The 16,608-nt window shown below is 41.3% G+C and overlaps 4 protein-coding genes and 1 long non-coding RNA gene across 5 annotated transcripts; 4 read left to right on the top strand and 1 right to left on the bottom strand.

Annotated features, from left to right (window-relative positions):
• The first annotated feature begins 337 nt into the window (after nt 1–337).
• On the top strand, nt 338–5,647 carry LOC145710657 (adenylate cyclase type 8-like). The gene is given in 18 exon segments (XM_081788452.1): nt 338–421; nt 1,006–1,291; nt 1,339–1,482; nt 1,577–1,764; nt 2,850–3,019; nt 3,061–3,303; nt 3,348–3,693; nt 3,740–3,886; nt 3,926–4,144; nt 4,189–4,288; nt 4,333–4,459; nt 4,504–4,537; nt 4,540–4,718; nt 4,759–4,889; nt 4,936–5,092; nt 5,136–5,231; nt 5,276–5,365; nt 5,405–5,647. Coding segments are annotated over 18 exon segments (2,832 nt in total). The 5' UTR covers nt 338–381; the 3' UTR covers nt 5,540–5,647.
• A 747-nt stretch (nt 5,648–6,394) lies between these two features.
• LOC145706581 (neutrophil collagenase-like) lies at nt 6,395–9,833 on the top strand. Its single transcript, XM_081784001.1, has 9 exons — nt 6,395–6,670; nt 7,631–7,853; nt 7,896–7,953; nt 8,493–8,654; nt 8,696–8,884; nt 8,930–9,096; nt 9,137–9,309; nt 9,351–9,531; nt 9,576–9,833. The coding sequence occupies exons 1-9, from the start codon at nt 6,504–6,506 to the stop codon at nt 9,738–9,740; spliced, it is 1,485 nt and encodes a 494-aa protein (XP_081640127.1). The 5' UTR covers nt 6,395–6,503; the 3' UTR covers nt 9,741–9,833.
• Nucleotides 9,834–10,837: 1,004 nt separating this feature from the next.
• LOC145707812 (uncharacterized) lies at nt 10,838–11,972 on the top strand. The gene is made up of 3 exons (XR_014134773.1): nt 10,838–11,124; nt 11,171–11,642; nt 11,689–11,972. It is a non-coding gene; the product is annotated as an uncharacterized LOC145707812 (long non-coding RNA).
• Nucleotides 11,973–12,081: 109 nt separating this feature from the next.
• LOC145707811 (uncharacterized) lies at nt 12,082–12,965 on the top strand. Its single transcript, XM_081785388.1, has 3 exons — nt 12,082–12,473; nt 12,517–12,659; nt 12,701–12,965. Exons 1-3 carry the CDS (start codon nt 12,307–12,309, stop codon nt 12,748–12,750), a joined length of 360 nt encoding a protein of 119 aa, XP_081641514.1. The 5' UTR covers nt 12,082–12,306; the 3' UTR covers nt 12,751–12,965.
• Nucleotides 12,966–13,159: 194 nt separating this feature from the next.
• Nucleotides 13,160–14,264, bottom strand: LOC145709581 (uncharacterized). The gene is made up of 5 exons (XM_081787269.1): nt 14,131–14,264; nt 13,965–14,088; nt 13,714–13,917; nt 13,445–13,655; nt 13,160–13,403 (listed from the first exon to the last, which is right to left on the bottom strand). Exons 1-5 carry the CDS (start codon nt 14,218–14,220, stop codon nt 13,160–13,162), a joined length of 873 nt encoding a protein of 290 aa, XP_081643395.1. The 5' UTR covers nt 14,221–14,264.
• Between the last annotated feature and the right edge of the window lie 2,344 nt (nt 14,265–16,608).

The raw sequence follows: 16,608 nt of genomic DNA, 5'->3' as shown, positions 1-16,608 counted from the left end.
CCTCTCAGACACCGCAGCAATCATCCTCATCGTGCGTGCTCGTGCCACGGAGCGAAAAGAAACCGGATACAAAACTAAAAAATTCAGATCGATCTGAAAGCTGAGGCGCTTCCTTTTCTCTAGACCGGCTTCCGTAGCGGAATGGAACTTGGGCGATCCTTTATGGGGGAGAGCCCCTCCTTAATTCCGTTTCGACGCATGGCATTTTTGATTTAAAATTTTCCCAGACCATGTAATTCTTTTACTTTTGCCGGCTCAGCGTCAGGGCTTAGCTTTCAATTTCCGAGCCTCTATAAATCTGATAATTTTATTTCCATTCGTATCCGATCTGAAGCTCCTTTTCGACTTCTTCAAGTAGCATCACTCGCTGTCTACATCTCGATGCTTTTGATTATTCTTGGAATAATGTTTGTTCCCTATGGTAGGCTTGACTACTCTACTAAATACTTTAGACTAAAGTCTTTAGTATACTTTAGGATTCATCCTTTAACATTTGCGATCCTAACAACATTCATGATACTATCCAAATTATTTGTGAGCCGGGGATGGATATACACTATGAGCCATAGTAAATCGAATCTATAACAGTGCTTATGATTAGATCCGGGAGGGTAAGTGCCGGCCCGGTGTCCAGTGCACTAGCGTCCATTACCCGTTATGGCAATTACTTCTCTTTCCGCGCAGACAAATGTCCGGCTTCGGTCTAAGCCTGCCAACGCATCCGTTATGATTTAGTTCCATTTATAGCTTTTAATGAAAACAAAAAGTCAGCGAAAAAGATGATAGATTTACTCTGAGAAATTTGCTCGGGATTAACTTACGTTAGCGAACCCGTGGCATTATTTACGGGAAGCGGATCTGATTATATCACAATTCCTTTTTTTTCCTAGGATATCACGTGCTAAGCTTACGGCTGAAGACATAAATAAACTCATAATCTGGCGAATCTTGTTTTCTGTCCAGGCAAACTGGCTTTGATCATAAATTAACATCGAAAATTTCTAGCGGAATCAATCTACACGTCGGACATCACTTTCGTCGGCTGGTACTTGATCTACGCGATCTTCACTTGCTACACCATGCTCGCTGTGCGCGAGGATCATGCCCTTTACGGCGCCGTCCTCATAACTTTGGTGCACCTCGGCGCGCGCCTTTGTACTCTTGAGCCCTCTTCAAATTGGAAATGCGAAATCAGCGCCGTCACTCTCCTCTACTTTGGCACACACGTTGTGGGCGTCTTTAATCGTTATCTAGTCGAACGTGCCCAGCGAGAGACCTTCATGGAGACAAGGTAAATATATTTTCTTCTCGATTTTGCATAATGGTCCCCTCTCATAGACGCTTGTTCCGACATTGCTTGAAGCACGAGCGCGAGTACCAAAACCAGCACCGGTTAATATTGTCGGCGATTCCTCGCTTTATTGCGCTCAAGATGGTGTCTGACGCATCCGCTAACGATGATTGCGAAGACAAACCTGCCAGGTGAGAGTACTGATATAATATCTGTACTACGCTGTACATCTAATGCAGTCTTTTTTCCGGCCAACATGCTCGTTTTTGCTCATAAACAATTCAGCATGCAATCGTCGAAGAAGTATATCCACAGGTTTAACAACGTCAGTATGCTCTACGCGGACATCAAAGGATTCACGGAGCTATCGACAGTGCTCTCGGCGGAGCAACTTGTAAAGACACTTAACGATCTCTTTGCGGAGTTCGATCGCAATGCCGAAAAGCACGGTTGTCTTAGGATACGAATCCTCGGTAAGTTGAGTGTAATTGTAGTCCGAAAACCTGAATTTTTGTCAGCATTGCGACTATCTTTGAACGGATATTTTCCACTGGAATCGTATTTCCTTTCAGACACTATTCATTTATTGCGTTATTCTTTAACCATCATTCTTACAGTAGTTTATATAAGAAAATCATTCGAGCGAAATCGAGAAAGAGAGGAAAAATGAGATTCTTATTTTTGCTAGGACATATTTACGCCCATGTGTTAGGAGGGTGGTATGCTGTCACCTGGGAACCAGGTTCCCAGATTAGAAAATTTTACCAATCTGGGAACCCGGTTCCAAGATTAGATTTTTTTTCTAATCTGGGAACAAAAGTTCCAAGATTGGAAAAATTTTCGAATCTGGGAACCAAGTTCCCAGTTGACAACGACGGCCAGTAAAGCGAATCTTGGAACCTTTTCTTTACAAAAATATGACTTTTTTTCCCGTTTTGACACTGTCAAACCTGACATTTACTGTAAGACAGGCGCGGAGCGCACTCCCGCTCATTGACTGTTAGGTTTGTAAGGTTAATATTGTTCTAAAGTTTAATTCATTTGGAGATTTGTTCAATTCGAAATTAGAGTTAAACACTAATAAGGGTCACTCGGCAAAAACACAGAACAGTTTAACGCGAGGGGCGGATTTTCCAAGGTAAAAGTAACAGGGTTCTTCATTTAATCATGGTCATAATTAGCCAATTTTGTGCGAAATTCACTACAAATAATAACATAAAAAAGAGATTGTGCATCTAGAATCAGCACAATCAGTGAAATAATTAGGTTCCAAGATTCGCGACCGACTTTGGGGCAGGCCGTCGTTGTCACCTGGGAACTTGGTTCCAAGATTCGAAAATTTTTCCAATCTTGGAACTAAAGTTCCCAGATTAGAAATAAAATCGAATCTTGGAACCAGGTTCCCAGATTGGCAAAATATTAGGAGGGCCTGTCTGAAAAATAACACGCATGTGTTCATCTAAAAAAAATGTCATTAGGCTATTTTCATGGCTAGAATCTGCTCGAAGATTCCGACGAGTATAAGTTCAACAATATAATAGATGAATTAATAATTCAGGCGATTGCTACTACTGTGTCTCTGGCTTGCCAGAAGCATCACGTGCAGATCACGCCAGCTGTTGTGTCAAAATGGGACTGTCGATGATAGAAACTATCAAGGAAACAAGAGCTCATACGAAGAAAAACGTTGACATGCGAATCGGCATACATACAGGAGCCGTCCTTACTGTAAGAATTAGTTCCATTTAATTTGCTAATTCATGTTGCAGGGAGTTCTAGGGCTCAGAAAATTCCAATTTGACATTTTTTCGACCGACACTGTGATTGCGAACAATATGGAATCGTCTGGAATGGCCGGAAAATGCCATATATCAAAAGCAACTTTTGACCATCTAGGCGGCGAATATGACGTTGAGCCAGGAACCCCAAACCAGTTTCTGGAGGATCATGGGATCGAGACATTTTTCATCAAGCATCAAAATGATATTGAATACTTGTCAACAACTGAAAAGGTTTGATATTTGCCCGTAGAATTAATGCAAAATATTATTCCAAGTCTTCAAACGCCCTGAACGACATTTCCACAATGTCGCTTCTGCCTTTGCCACTGACTCCTATCATGCACCGGCATTCAGATTTCGAAGAAGTGTCGAGACGTTTGGAGATTTCTATTCGAAACGGAACGCACACCGCCATAGGAAAGAATAAGATTCAGAAGAGAACCGTCACATTCGAAGAAAATCGGCTAGAAGTTGAGTTTAGGCGCCTTCATGATGAGTTTTTCAAGACGAATCTCGCAATTGCACTTTTTCTGGGGCTTTTGCTAATAATTTGTCAATTTTTGATCAGGCCGTACAATGAACTATCGATCATTGTCTACATTGGAGCTGGAATCTTCCTCGGTAACTAAAGATTTTTAATTCTCTGATTCAAAAATTGTCATTTTAGCATTTGGAACGATATCGCTGTTAATAACCCTTGGAGATCGAAAAGGAAACCCCGATTGGATTATTGGCGCCGCCAAAAAGCTTAATCGCTCACAGTCTCAACGTCATGTGGTCATTTTCTCTGCGATTTTCATTAACACTTTTATCGGTAAGCTTCCAAATGAGAAGCGAGTTTATTCTTTCATAGGACTCTCTGGTGCAATGACCTGTACTGGGATGGAAAAATATTCGGTTGAATGTATTAACAATACGCTCGATTTCATATCTCTCAACTCGACGCCCTCTTCTTATCCCGGGACAATCTGTGAGACTCCACAATTCTTAGAACTATATGGATTAATGGTGCTTCTTTCATGCGCTGCGTTTTTACGCTTCTATCATTTGCTCCGACTGGGAACATTAACTGGTAAAATTATGTTCTGCAATCTTTGCGGCTCAATTTCACTTAAGCAATTACTGTCGTGTTTTCTGTTATGATGATGTTCACTTATCGACGACTCTTCTTTGACTGGGAAGCGCGAATCTCTGGAAATTCTATCGGCAACTGCAGGTACGTCTCTTTGGCAAGGGATATAGCATAACCGATTGTTAAAGTGATGAAGAGAACGTTCCTCAAATGATTATCAATCTTCTCGTTATGATCCTGCTCGCACTCACTCAGTTTTTTGAAGGCCGTCAAAATGATTGGACTACTAGAATGGATTATCTTCGCAAGATTCAGGTAAAATCTAATTTTTTTATCTAGATAGTTATAAAAATATTCAGGCTAAACGAGAGATAGCCGACATGGAGGACCTCAAAAGCAGACATACATGTTATTAATGAATATGTTGCCGGAACACGTGGCTGATCATTTTCTGAAAAGGCCAACGGACTGTGATGAGCTTTACTCAAAGTCATATGACCAGTCGTCAGTTATTTTTGCATCGATTCCTGGGTTCTCAAAGTACTTTCAGCAATCAGAAGAGATAGATGGACAAGTAACGTACTCTTTGTGTATGAGTTATGCATGATATTAAGGGTCTTGAATGTTTGCGAATGCTGAACGAAATCATTTCCTCTATTGATGAACTGCTCAACCAAGAAAGATTTCACTGCATCGAAAAAATTAAAACGATCGGCGCAACTTATATGGCTTGTGCCGGTCTAAGGTAATCGAATACTTTTCTTTGCCTATTTCGTTACTGCATTCTCTAGTCCTGAAGCAGAGACAGAAGATTCAGTGAACAATCTTTGTTCGACAGCGCATTTTGCTTTGGCTTTGAAAATCCTCGTCGGACAATTTAACAAGCGTTATGAGCAAAGCTTCGCCATGCGGATAGGACTTGCCTACGGGGGACCTGTGATTGCTGGGGTACAATGAAGACTTTTTAATTGATTTTAAAAGCTTATTTTAGGTTATCGGGTCAAAAAAGCCACAGTATGATATTTGGGGAAAGATTGTTAACTTATCTTCACGAATGGACACAACTGGAGAAGAAGGAAAAATACAGGTAAACCTGGTACTCCTCTATGTATTCATCAAGTCGAATTCTAGTGTACTACAGAAGTAATGGTGCCACTTCAGAAGAAAGGATTCAATTTCCAGGAGAGGGGTGAAACATATGTGAAAGGATTTAAGAATAAGGTACTGATGAGCGATACTATTGAGCTATTTTTACTTCAGATTTGTACATATTGGTTGACAGGATGCTCAGCGGCGGCGATTCAATATCACGGTAAACCGTCGGTGACGAAGAAACAGTCGATGAACCTCGCGAAACTCGTCTTTGATGTTTGCAAAAAGAAAGTAGACGACTAATTGGAAGAAGTAGATCAGGATTCCTTTTTTGTATTTTATTGCGATTCACTGCCAGTCTCTTTCTACACGGTGCCTTGTGCAGAAACGATTCTTCAAATATATTGACCCTTCAAGAAATTTTCCATTTCTTTCAGAGCCTATTTTTACCGAGACGAATGTGTACTCTGTTCAAATAAAAAAGGTCGATAATCGTAATCGAAGTAGGTCATCAACCCACTCAACTCTATCTCGTTTGAACCCTTGCTCAGTTCGAGTCGTTATGTTGTCCGATGGATTTTAGAGCCCCTCGAAGATGTTTAATGATACACTGGTGGCAATATTTAATGTCCAGGTTTTGAAGTTTCCTCACGTGTCCCTCAATGATCACGCTGTAAATTTTTACGTCCACAAATAATAACTCTGCTACAAAGACATCAAAGTTGCTGTGCTCGATCCAAAACTCTTGTTATTATCATTTCTCGAGAAATTCGAAATACAGTATGGTCCATACTGTGGGAGAATAACTCCTCACTCATAGACTATCAGTATAAACTTTTGAGTTGGAAATTTAATATGACTCTTAGAAGGAAAAAGTATATAATAATACTGATCTTGTTGCCCTGAAGTTGCTCAGTTTTTCGTGTTTATGAGAATAGCAATCAAGTATTGCATTAGTCGATGATATAATAAGTATTCTTGAGGCATTTTTTGTGCGACATTCTCACGGTGCGAAATGGGATATCTATCAGAGAGAAGGCTGCCGGAATCGGCGAAAAAGTCGGCGACAGAGCGGCGCTACTGCTGGTGTGGCGCCAGAGTGACGACCGTCGTTGAACGCGAACCAACGCATGGTCCAACTTATCCCAAATCAAAAAAAGTAAATAACAAAGTGCCGCAATCAAATCAAGAATTAGGGATTGCCCGAATCGATTTTCAAGAGATGTCCTAGTGGCCATGAAAACAGAGAGCAAAAGCGGGCGCAGTTATGAAGACTCATTTCTTCTCTTTTTTACTACTCCAACTCGTTCTTGGAGAGCATAGAGACCATGTAAAGGAAAAGAACAGACAGCGACTGAAGCAAAGAGATCATTTTTCCGCAGTTCGAATCCTTAAGAAACTTAATTACTTAGAAGAACATTCAAGCGATCAATTGTAAGTAGCTTGTTTATGATGATTTATCGGATTTAGTTTTTATTGAGTTATCTTGTGTTTAATTTTGCATCAAAAATTTCCAATACAGAGTCGTCAGAATCGATAAAAAGCTGATCGATGTTATCCCAGGCAAACCCGATTCTTCAGAAGATTGACGCATCTTCTGGAAGTGAAAAAATACACTCTTTTTTGGAAAGTTTTCCCTGAATCCGTTCTTTTCCCTCTTCATCTTGAACTTGACTTGACCAACAAAGGCTAATTGAAATTTTAACCTGCGCGTTCACTTGAGCTTCTTTGATCTTGTTTGAATAATTTGCCAGGCTTAAAATTCCTGAATTCCTGCGACTAGTTTATAACTCTAGGAATGAGATTATTTATTCGAAGCAAATCAATTTAGATTAGTGATTTAGAAACAAGAGTAAACTGTTTGTGGTCGGATATTTTATGTTGTTTGATTTCCGAGAAAACACGATCGTCACAAGACCTAACAGGAGCAGCGATAACCTCTTTGTTTTGATAGCAGGCCGTTTAGCGCACAGAAAGACGGTCCTTGCTAACCACAAAATTGTCGAGTCGGTTATTATCGTTACCACCTGAGCGAGTGGACGGAAGGAATTTATGCAAAATGTTTTTACTTGTGAGTTCCCAAGTGCGGGCACTCTTTTTATTGAGCTCATTTCGAAGTCCAAGTTTTTGGTATTTATTAGCACCCGGAAGAGAATATAATTGAGCACTATCGCGAGGGGCTGTTTGCGCACAGAAAAATCCATCACTATCGGAAGGAAAAAATTGACGTCTTAGGGAAGTCATTACGGGAGAAGCCAACTTAAACAACAAGAATCAAGAGTTAGACAACTTTGATCAGCGATATTGCGATCAAAGGACTCCTCCGTGATGAGCTGGAAACACTCATTATACAAAATCATCTCCTTTGTTTAGTAAAGGCTAAAGCTGTTTTAGAGAGCTCTCCAAAGCGCTGAAGAAAGTTCAACATTCGGGCGGAATCAAGGAAACGGGTAAACTAGACGTCGATACAATAACGCTACTAAAAAGCGGTCGCTGTGGCAATGATGACGGAGATTTCGAAGAATCGACCGAAGATAGTCCACCTTCGGCGCAAAGAAGGGTCCGTCGCTACATTCAAAATAAATGGGACACGCACAAGCTAACTTTTCATGTGCAGGTATGGACTGCAGTTCAGATGATTTCTTAGAAACCAATTCAGAATAAACCTTACTCACTCTCAGATCTACAAGTAAAACGCGCCTTTCGGAAAGCCCTAGGTAAGCTATACCAATTTGATTATAAACCAAACGGCTTTTTTGCTATGACACTAATTTTCGGACAGAGAAGGTCAAGCAACTCTCGTAAACCCCTTGCGTCAGATTTATTGATCCATAATTTTGGTAAATTGGACACCCACTGCGCTCAGAGCGGTCAATATTTGCTAAGGGAGGTCGCTTTCAAGGGCCACTCGTTGATTTGATAGGTCCCAAATAGCCCCCATGGATATTTTAGGTCAATGGTGACTATAAATTATGCTATGTTCATAGGGGGCATTATTATAGCAGGCTAACCGTTGTGGGGTGTTTGGTTTTCGATAAATGATTGTGCTAAAGCTGCAACTAGATTGCTCAAGAGGAGTTAATTAGATGAAAGCACCACCGCTCTCAAGTTTACTCTTGGAATGGCTCACTTTTGGCGAGTGTTGAAAGAATGATTTTGATATGTTTGTGGATTCTGCTCAAGTACTCTTTTAAAACCACGTGCTTCGCGTCTCAATTTCACCGGTTCGTACATAGCCATTTGATATTTATTTTAGGAATTTGGGCGACTGCATCTGGTCTCACTTTTGAAGAGCGCAAGCGCAAGAAGAAACGCCAGAGAAGATCTAATGTTGACTTGAATATTGGTTTCCGCGAGCGCAATCATGAGTGTGGTCGATCCAGAGCATTCGACGGTCCAGGAGGCGAGCTTGCACATGGTACGAAATTTTACGAGATTTGAAAAATTAACCATAAATAGCGTTCTTCCCTACGGCTGGCCAGGCTCATTTCGACATGGCTGAAAAATGGAGCACACGAGAAAGGAAAGGTTTTAACAATCTTGTCGCTGTGGCAACACACGAAATAGGACATATGCTAGGGCTGGGTCACTCAAGCATTGATGGTAGCATCATGAATGCGTGGTACAATGATCCAAAGCTATCAAAAGGTATATTGACTGAAGCAAACTCCATGGGGATGTTAAAATTTTAAGCGCCTCGTTTTCGTAACTTTATAAAACTCAATTGGGACGATATTCAAGCGATTCAAGATTTATATGGCACACCGAAGTCTGGACGCAGTCGCAAGAAAGAGGAAGAAAATTCCCCGCTCAACGGGGCATTTTCTGCTGCTTTGACGATCTCGCCCACTCGCATAATGGTTGACCATTCTCTTTTGTTAAGCTTATCGTTCTTTTTAGTTTATTCAAGGCAGATATAGCTTATCCAGATTGCCCGGAGGGGCGTTGACCCCAAGGCGCCCGCTTATCGAAACATTTTCGAATCTTCATGGTCAAGTTGTTGCCGCCACTTATGATCAAGTCAATAAGAAGTTTTTCTTCATCACAAGAGACGGCGATTTCTTTTCATACAGGTATGATTCTATATGGATTTTTATCCTGATGAGTATTCTAGTGGAACGCGCCTAGAGAAGGGATATCCAATTAAAACGAAAAAGTTGTCTCTCCGAACAGTACCGCGCGCAATGTGGGCAGAGTCTGGGACGCTGTTCGCGATATCTGACGGGGCGATCTACAGATCGATCATTATTGGCGAACGTCTGTTATTTATTTTCCACAGCAGTCTTCGTGATAAGGTGAATAGAAACTTATTCTTACTTGATGAAAGAACAAATTCAAGTTTCCTGCTGCGCCTGCTAAAATTACGGGTGCTTTCACGGACAGCGCTGGTGGTATCTTTCTTATAGGATCTGGCAATCGTCTCTGGCGGTACACTGGGCGCACGATTGATAGTTGCTATCCAAAGAACATAAGAGAATCTTTACTTCCCTGTAGCCCGCTGTGAATATAGAATTACGAGCTTATTTAGCTTGCTTGCTACAAGAGAGTCGTAATTTCTTCTTTTTGAAGTGACTGTAAATACAAAAGATAAAACATTTTCGTCGGCAAATAAGGTATTTCAAACTTGACATAAGCAGGGTTCTTAGTGCGAGGTTTATTGCTTGGAAATTTTAATTGACGCAATTTGGAAGAAATAAAAATAAGAGTAAGTCTCAGTCGTATTCACTTTCGCTTCCGGTGGTGGGAACTGCTAGCTATTCATGACTGTTGTTGGCGCTGGCACTTTAGGAGTGACGTTTATGATCAAAACGGCGGCAGCAGCTACACTCGCACTGTGCCACTCGCCTCAGGACATGTCGGAAGGTCGCGCTAGATCTTTTTCTATAGCATTCCAAAGACCTCCTTTATCACAGCTATCGAGAACGAGCGACGGCGATGAAGACCAAGCGCTGGAGAAAGAGAATATTTCTACGGCAGCGCCTGATGGTGGTTTCGGGTGGTTTGTTGCGTTAGGTCAATTCTTGATAAAATGGTTGTTTAATTATACATTGATATCTCTACATATACTACGCCAAAGCTGGAAATGTGATATGTTGTGATAACCATGTAAACAACCATTGTGACAGTGGGATTTTACGGTGGATTTCTGAAATCTCTGACAGTCTTCTTTGTTCCCCTTCGGGTTAGAGTTCTAATGTGCCTACCTCTAAAACAAGCGGAATAAAGGGTATTGATTGAAAGTGCTTGGGCAGGCAGATTAGAACCCCTCAATAGGAAACATTCAACGCATCAAACGCTGACATAACTATGGGAAAGAGTCGACAAAACTAGAAATTTCAAATTTATAGCAGCCTTTCGTCTCATTTTTAGCGATAACTCTTTTGCCGTCGTTTTTTCTTGGTGGAGGCTTTCTCAGCAGCTGGTGTTATCGTAAATTTGGAACTCAAGTTGTGGGAATCGCTGGAGGAATTCTCACTTCCTCTGGATATATTATTTGTTCACAAGGAATGGAATTTGATATTTCTGTCTAAATTATATAGCTAATCATGAAGGATTTAATGTTGATTAAGGTAAGTGCTCAGGCAATTCCATGTAAAGCTAGCGAAATTTGGCAATTATGTGTTGGATTTGCGATAAGTGGTCTTGGAAGTAACTTTGGACTGATAAGTTCATCCGTTGCGGTTACTAAGTGGTTCGACAGGAGGCGCCCGTTAGCCTTGTCTTTCGGAATGACAGGCATTTCTATCTGTTGCATTCTCTTTCCCCCGCTATTCGTTTATCTAAACGAAAATTACGGGGCTCGAGGTGCACTCTTGATTTACGCTGGGATCGCTGCAAACTCCTGTATTGGCGGAGCTTTACTAAGGGATCTTGATCATCCTGCGAAAGTGAGATCATCAACCGGTTATATTTGTTTGAAAATCATTTCTTCAGCAATCAGATTCCGATGAAAATGATCGACAGCTCCTGTCAATTATAAAGTCTCTTCTTTCTCGACCAATTTACTTGGTTTTCACTTTAGCCTCGACTTTTTGCGAATCTGGAAGAATAACTTTATTTCCTGTCATTGTGCCGTTCGTAAAGGGATTCCCAAATTGGAAACTTTAATCCTTATTTTTTGAGTTCGCTAAAAATGTTTGATTTTTGGAAATCTTTAAATTAGCAACAGAGCACGTTGGCGTCGATCAATTCACTGCCACTAAAGCGCTTATGTTAATGGCGTTTATTGAAATTTTCGTAAGACCCTCTGCGGGCTATCTGTGGACTAAAGACTTTGCGAGGAAGATTGGATTGCTCGGCATTGCTGGCTTTTTTCACGGGCTTCTCGGCGCGCTAAATGTAATTGCTGGATTGTTTCTATCGACAGAGACGCAGTTTCAGATTTATTCGATGATTCTGCCAGTAGGTATGATTAACCAGCACACGACTTCAAGATAAACTTCTTCGCCAAGTAAACGCAGCGCCGATTTCGCTGATGACAGCTTGCTACAGCGACTGTGTACCAATAGAGCTCTTGTCATATGCACTTGCTCTCACTTGCTTGATAGAATGCATCGGCGTCTTTGGCATGCCCATTTTCGCGGCGAGTCTGGCAGACAAAACTGGGAAGATGAACACAGCGGTTCTCGTCTCGGGCATTTGTCTCGTCATTGGTGGCATATTTTTCCTCTGCGCTAATTTTATGAGAAAGCGTTCAACTTTGACGAAACCTGTTAAATAAATAAGCCCTTGCCAACTAGAATATTCTATGCTTTTCCTCAAATCCATAATCAATCACCACTCCTTCCCGGAATTTGTAAACATAAGTTGCACGTTTCCAGAAAATGATGCAAATCAAAACCAATTCAAAAATGGCAGGGAGAAAACGCTATAATTTCATGTTTTACGTTTTTGCACCAGTGTTGATGGTGCGGGGAGGTTGTCTTACTGAGCATTTCCCGCTGGGCAAAGCGTCCGCACAAGTTTCATTGGCGAGATAGCGAACCCCTGCTTTCGATCTCCTGCCGAGAATAAATCCTGAAGAGAGAAAAATAGAATAATTGAAAGAAAAAAAAAACGCCAGGAGAGCTATGGCTGAAATGGAGAATCCACTGGGCGAGTTGAGTTCCAGTGGAGGGCAATTTAAGAAGATACAGGACGAAGATCTTCTACAGAGATTGAAGCCCGCGGAGACCGATCAAAACAAAATTTGGCAGAATGCAGCGGATGGGAACTGGGAATACCCAGGAACCGAACAGTGAGTCATCTCAACATCTTCATGTGAACTATTGCTTGATTAGGGAACTGACGGGAGGAGCAAAAGCAATAATTTCAATCATCGTCATCTTAGTTCTGATAGGAGGGCCACTTCTTTATATGTGCAAGAAGAAGCTCCCTTCCTTCATGCTCTCGCAGAGGCAAAACCCTTCTCCAGCAGTTCAAGGTTCGATAATCAGAAATGCAATCTCAATCAACACTATTTAGAAGTACAAATTACACAAATCGAGTCAACTCTGGCCCGACCTACTGAATAAACAAACGCACAGTATTCCCTGCCGTTGTCGACAATATTGAAGCAACTACATTTGTCAAAAACGTTTTCATTCCCGGAAGTCTTTCAATCGCTTTCAAAACATCTTCTTGGATATAATAATCAAAGCCTCGACAAAAGTGGCCCATTTTTTGATTATTATATCTAGAATTTCTATTCTATTACAACACAAATCACGTGTTCATTTTTTGTGCCGCTGAAAATATAAACTGTTGAAATTAAGTTAAATTCGACCTACATTCTTAAAAATAGATCGAGAAATTGAAATTGATTATGCGCGCAGCCGCAAAAATGTGCGGCCTTGCATTCGCAGCTTGAAGTTTATAATATTGGACTTTCAAAAATGCAACTTAAAGTATAGAGCTATATATATTTGAAGTATAGTAATCGGTTTATAAGGCATTTTGAAGGAGAATAAAAGCCGAGAGCATTCCAAAATTGTTTAGGCTGGAAGCTGAACTGTCCAAATCTAATACTTCTTCTGGAAATGCTGAGTTACATCCATTTCCGTTGCAGAAATGTGTGGTCAGCTCGCGTTCAGTATCGTTAAAGAGCTCGTGACTTTTCGAGAAAATCGAGTCTGTTAGAGAATTTGATTTCGCGCTGCTGCAGCCTCGTTCTGCAAAAGCATATTCACTTAATTAATTCTATCTCAAAAGTCGTTGCGCGCGAATTACTTTTTCTCTCCAAATTCATCTGTCACGTTGAATAAGGCAGTTGTCTCGTAGCAACTTGTTGCGTTGACAGAGGGACAGGTTGAGCCTGATCCCTCTGGCCTCAAGCAAGAGATATCTGCGCTTGATTCCACGCGCCCGTGCGTTGAACACTGATGACAACGAAGAGGACCAGCGGCAGACCATTCCAGAGAACCGTACGGATACGAGTTTCCTTTCGAAAGATTAACGATTGAAATAAAAGAGGTACTTTATACAAATGATATATGAACCTGTTGCGGAGCTACTTGTGTCGAAAATAGCGTTTATCGTTCCATAATTTCCGTAATTTTTCTCCCGGAGTGCCACTTTGCACATTCCGGCGCATGTTCCATCGGAAGGAAAGCGGAATCGTACTCCTGCCTCGCCATCGATATCGAATTGACATCCACGCTCTACCACTCGTTTTTCGATTTTGCCTTTGTCCGTGTCTTCAACTAGCCACTTGTTTGTAACAACGAATTAACGTGGTATTGGTATTTACTCTGCATGGCGTAGTAAAGCGAGTAGCATCCGAGCGCGCATTCCTCTGAGCGGAAGTTGGCAGCTTTCGGCTGTCTCCAGCAATCTCCTTTGGAACCGATGGATGCCACTGATCCAGAAAAGGACTAAATAAAACACTCGTTCAATAGCTCGCTGTTTTCGGTCACCTTGACTGACTCTTCTCGAACAGACGAGCAAACGATACACGAAACCCCGACAGCCTCGTGCAGCAAACTCGCCACAAAAATCTTAAACATTGTGGAAACAATCTGAAACCCGTGTTTGCAGTTTTCAGCATAAATACGTGTTATGTTTACCAAAGGCTAGGTCCTTGGAGACCGACGTACTGCATTTAGTTGTGATTCATCGACGGCATGTTAATGTTGGCAGCTATCGAGTATTGTCGCTTGTATTTTACGGAGAACAATGAGCAACTGCCCATCCGTTGCCCTCCAAGATAATTACAACAATATATAACTTATAAGGAAAATTAGTTTTTGTCTGGTGATCTGCTTTCAAAAGACATGCTTAGATTACAAGGGCCCTCTACAAAGCCACTTTTATTTTTGGAAAGGAGACTTTTCATTTAGCCAGATTTCCGCCAAAAAGATAATCCGAAAAATCACATGAAACCAGATGGAAGATGGAAGAGAAAAAGTTGTTTCTTCTCAAGAAGATCAAAAGTAATGAGGGTTTTCTAGTAATGATGGGAAAAATTGCATTCTTAGATCGATGGAGGGTGTGTCGGGTACGAAGTGCGAAATGGCATCTCCGGCGAAGACTTCGAAACCTTCGTCACTAAAACGCGTCTTAAATTTTTGGAAATGTAAACTTATGATCCGAAGCAAATTTCTATCAAATAGACTTCATTTTAAGAGTTCGGTGGAGGTAGAAATTACAACGCGTGAGCGTCCAGAAACCGAGTACCACCCGAAGCGCCACGAGAGCAGCTTGAAAATCTACATCGACGATAACCAGGGAAGTTTGAGAGAATGCTGATCAGAAATGAGAAATGAGGAAATCGACAAACCTAAACAGCCAGTAGATATGGAGCTGAAGTTGTGTTGCGGGAGAAAAAATACGTATTCTTCGATCTTGAAGAGTTCCTCTGGGGACATATCTATTTACTTCAAAGACGCGGTAAAATGAGATTTTATATGAGATCTATGTATTCTTAAGAGTTCCAGTGGATCGAAATTTATCGCTGTCACCGAAAGCATGGAAGGCAACAAGAATTATAATTAGTTATTAACTAATAGATTATGAGTAATAGTTAATCTAAATTCTATTTAATTCCCACGCTGAAAAGAATTGATAACGCAGCAATAGAATGATTCTGTTTTTCAGGAGATGTCCTATTTTACGAAAAGAGCGCGCAAGTGACACTCTACGAAAAACGCAACTACGAGTGCTTGGTTATGCATTTTGCTCGGCTAGAGAGCTGACTGCCTCTGTTTTGCTCAAATAAAAGTTCGAGTCATGTTTTCAATTGACAATTGTCATCTGCATCTTTATCTTTCTCGCTGAATCGACGCATCATAATCGTTTTTTCTCGTTCGAGCTAATAGCAGAATGTTCCCTAAGAGCATGATTTTATTCTCATTATATACTGTTTTCGTCTTGTGGACAATGTTTCTTAGTGACTGCGGTTATTAATACGGAGTGTCGATAAATTATTGGTAAAGTCGGTAAATTAAAATCTGAAATTGTTTCTTAAACGGACTTACATTCTAAACTTAGAATTTCTAAAGCTAAGTTCGTAGTTCTTTAGAAATTTGGAAGAAAAAGTTTCTAATCAGAAAAGCGCCAAGAAACGCGCGCTTTCAAACTCCTCTCTGAGCAGTTTGTGTCTTCCATCAGAACCCATCCACTAGAGTTTTTCGAAAACGCGCGCTTATTGGATAGCGAATGCGATGATTAGAAATTCTAAGGGAAAGGCGTTAGAAAAATCGTTAGATTTGAACTTACCACTTCTAGTGTCGATAATAACTGGTAAGACTTACCCAATAACTTAGTCCAATAATTAATTTTCTTTGAAAAGCAAGGTCATCAGGCTGACTAGCCTTGAGTCTAGCTTAACTTATTCTCATGACGTAATTGGTGACGAAAGTTCAAAAAGAAAATCGTAATTATTGTTAACGACTTGATGGGCACCTTGTTATGTTTTTTTCTCGCTTCTCAGACCTCCTGCAGTCCCTTTCTAGTCGACCAATGGGGGGCCAGCGGTCGGGGAGAAGCATTGTTTCTCAATGTGAAGGCGGAAAAAGGAGTTACAGTAAGGACTGACCATGGAATGAGCTTTGGGCTAGGGTGTGCGCGCGTTTCGAGCGTTTTCTGCTCTTCAGGGGCGCGCGAGAGCCTCCCGTTAGAGCCCAGTGACTCACCCAAAACATACAGCTTCTTCTAACTCATAAAAACCTGTCTCCACTGCCGCGCACCCCGCCGACTTCAACAAGAGAATTGCGCTATCTAGTGGCAGGCGACCTTAAGAACATCGTGGGACGACATTTAGAGAGGATGAGCCCGAACAGCGAAGAGAAAAAACGAGCGAATCGAATATCGTCCCCGTTTCGGTTTTCCTTCTCTCCTCATTATCCTCTCCAGCGTCTTCCGATAGCGTTCGGGCGGGCGCTAGAATGTTGCCG

The sequence above is a fragment of the Oikopleura dioica genome, chromosome XSR, assembly GCF_907165135.1.
Source record: "Oikopleura dioica chromosome XSR, OKI2018_I68_1.0, whole genome shotgun sequence".
In the NCBI taxonomy this organism is placed as follows: Eukaryota; Metazoa; Chordata; class Appendicularia; order Copelata; family Oikopleuridae; genus Oikopleura; species Oikopleura dioica.
Note: the sequence above shows the minus strand (reverse complement) of the source record. Positions and strands in the feature narration are given on the sequence as shown.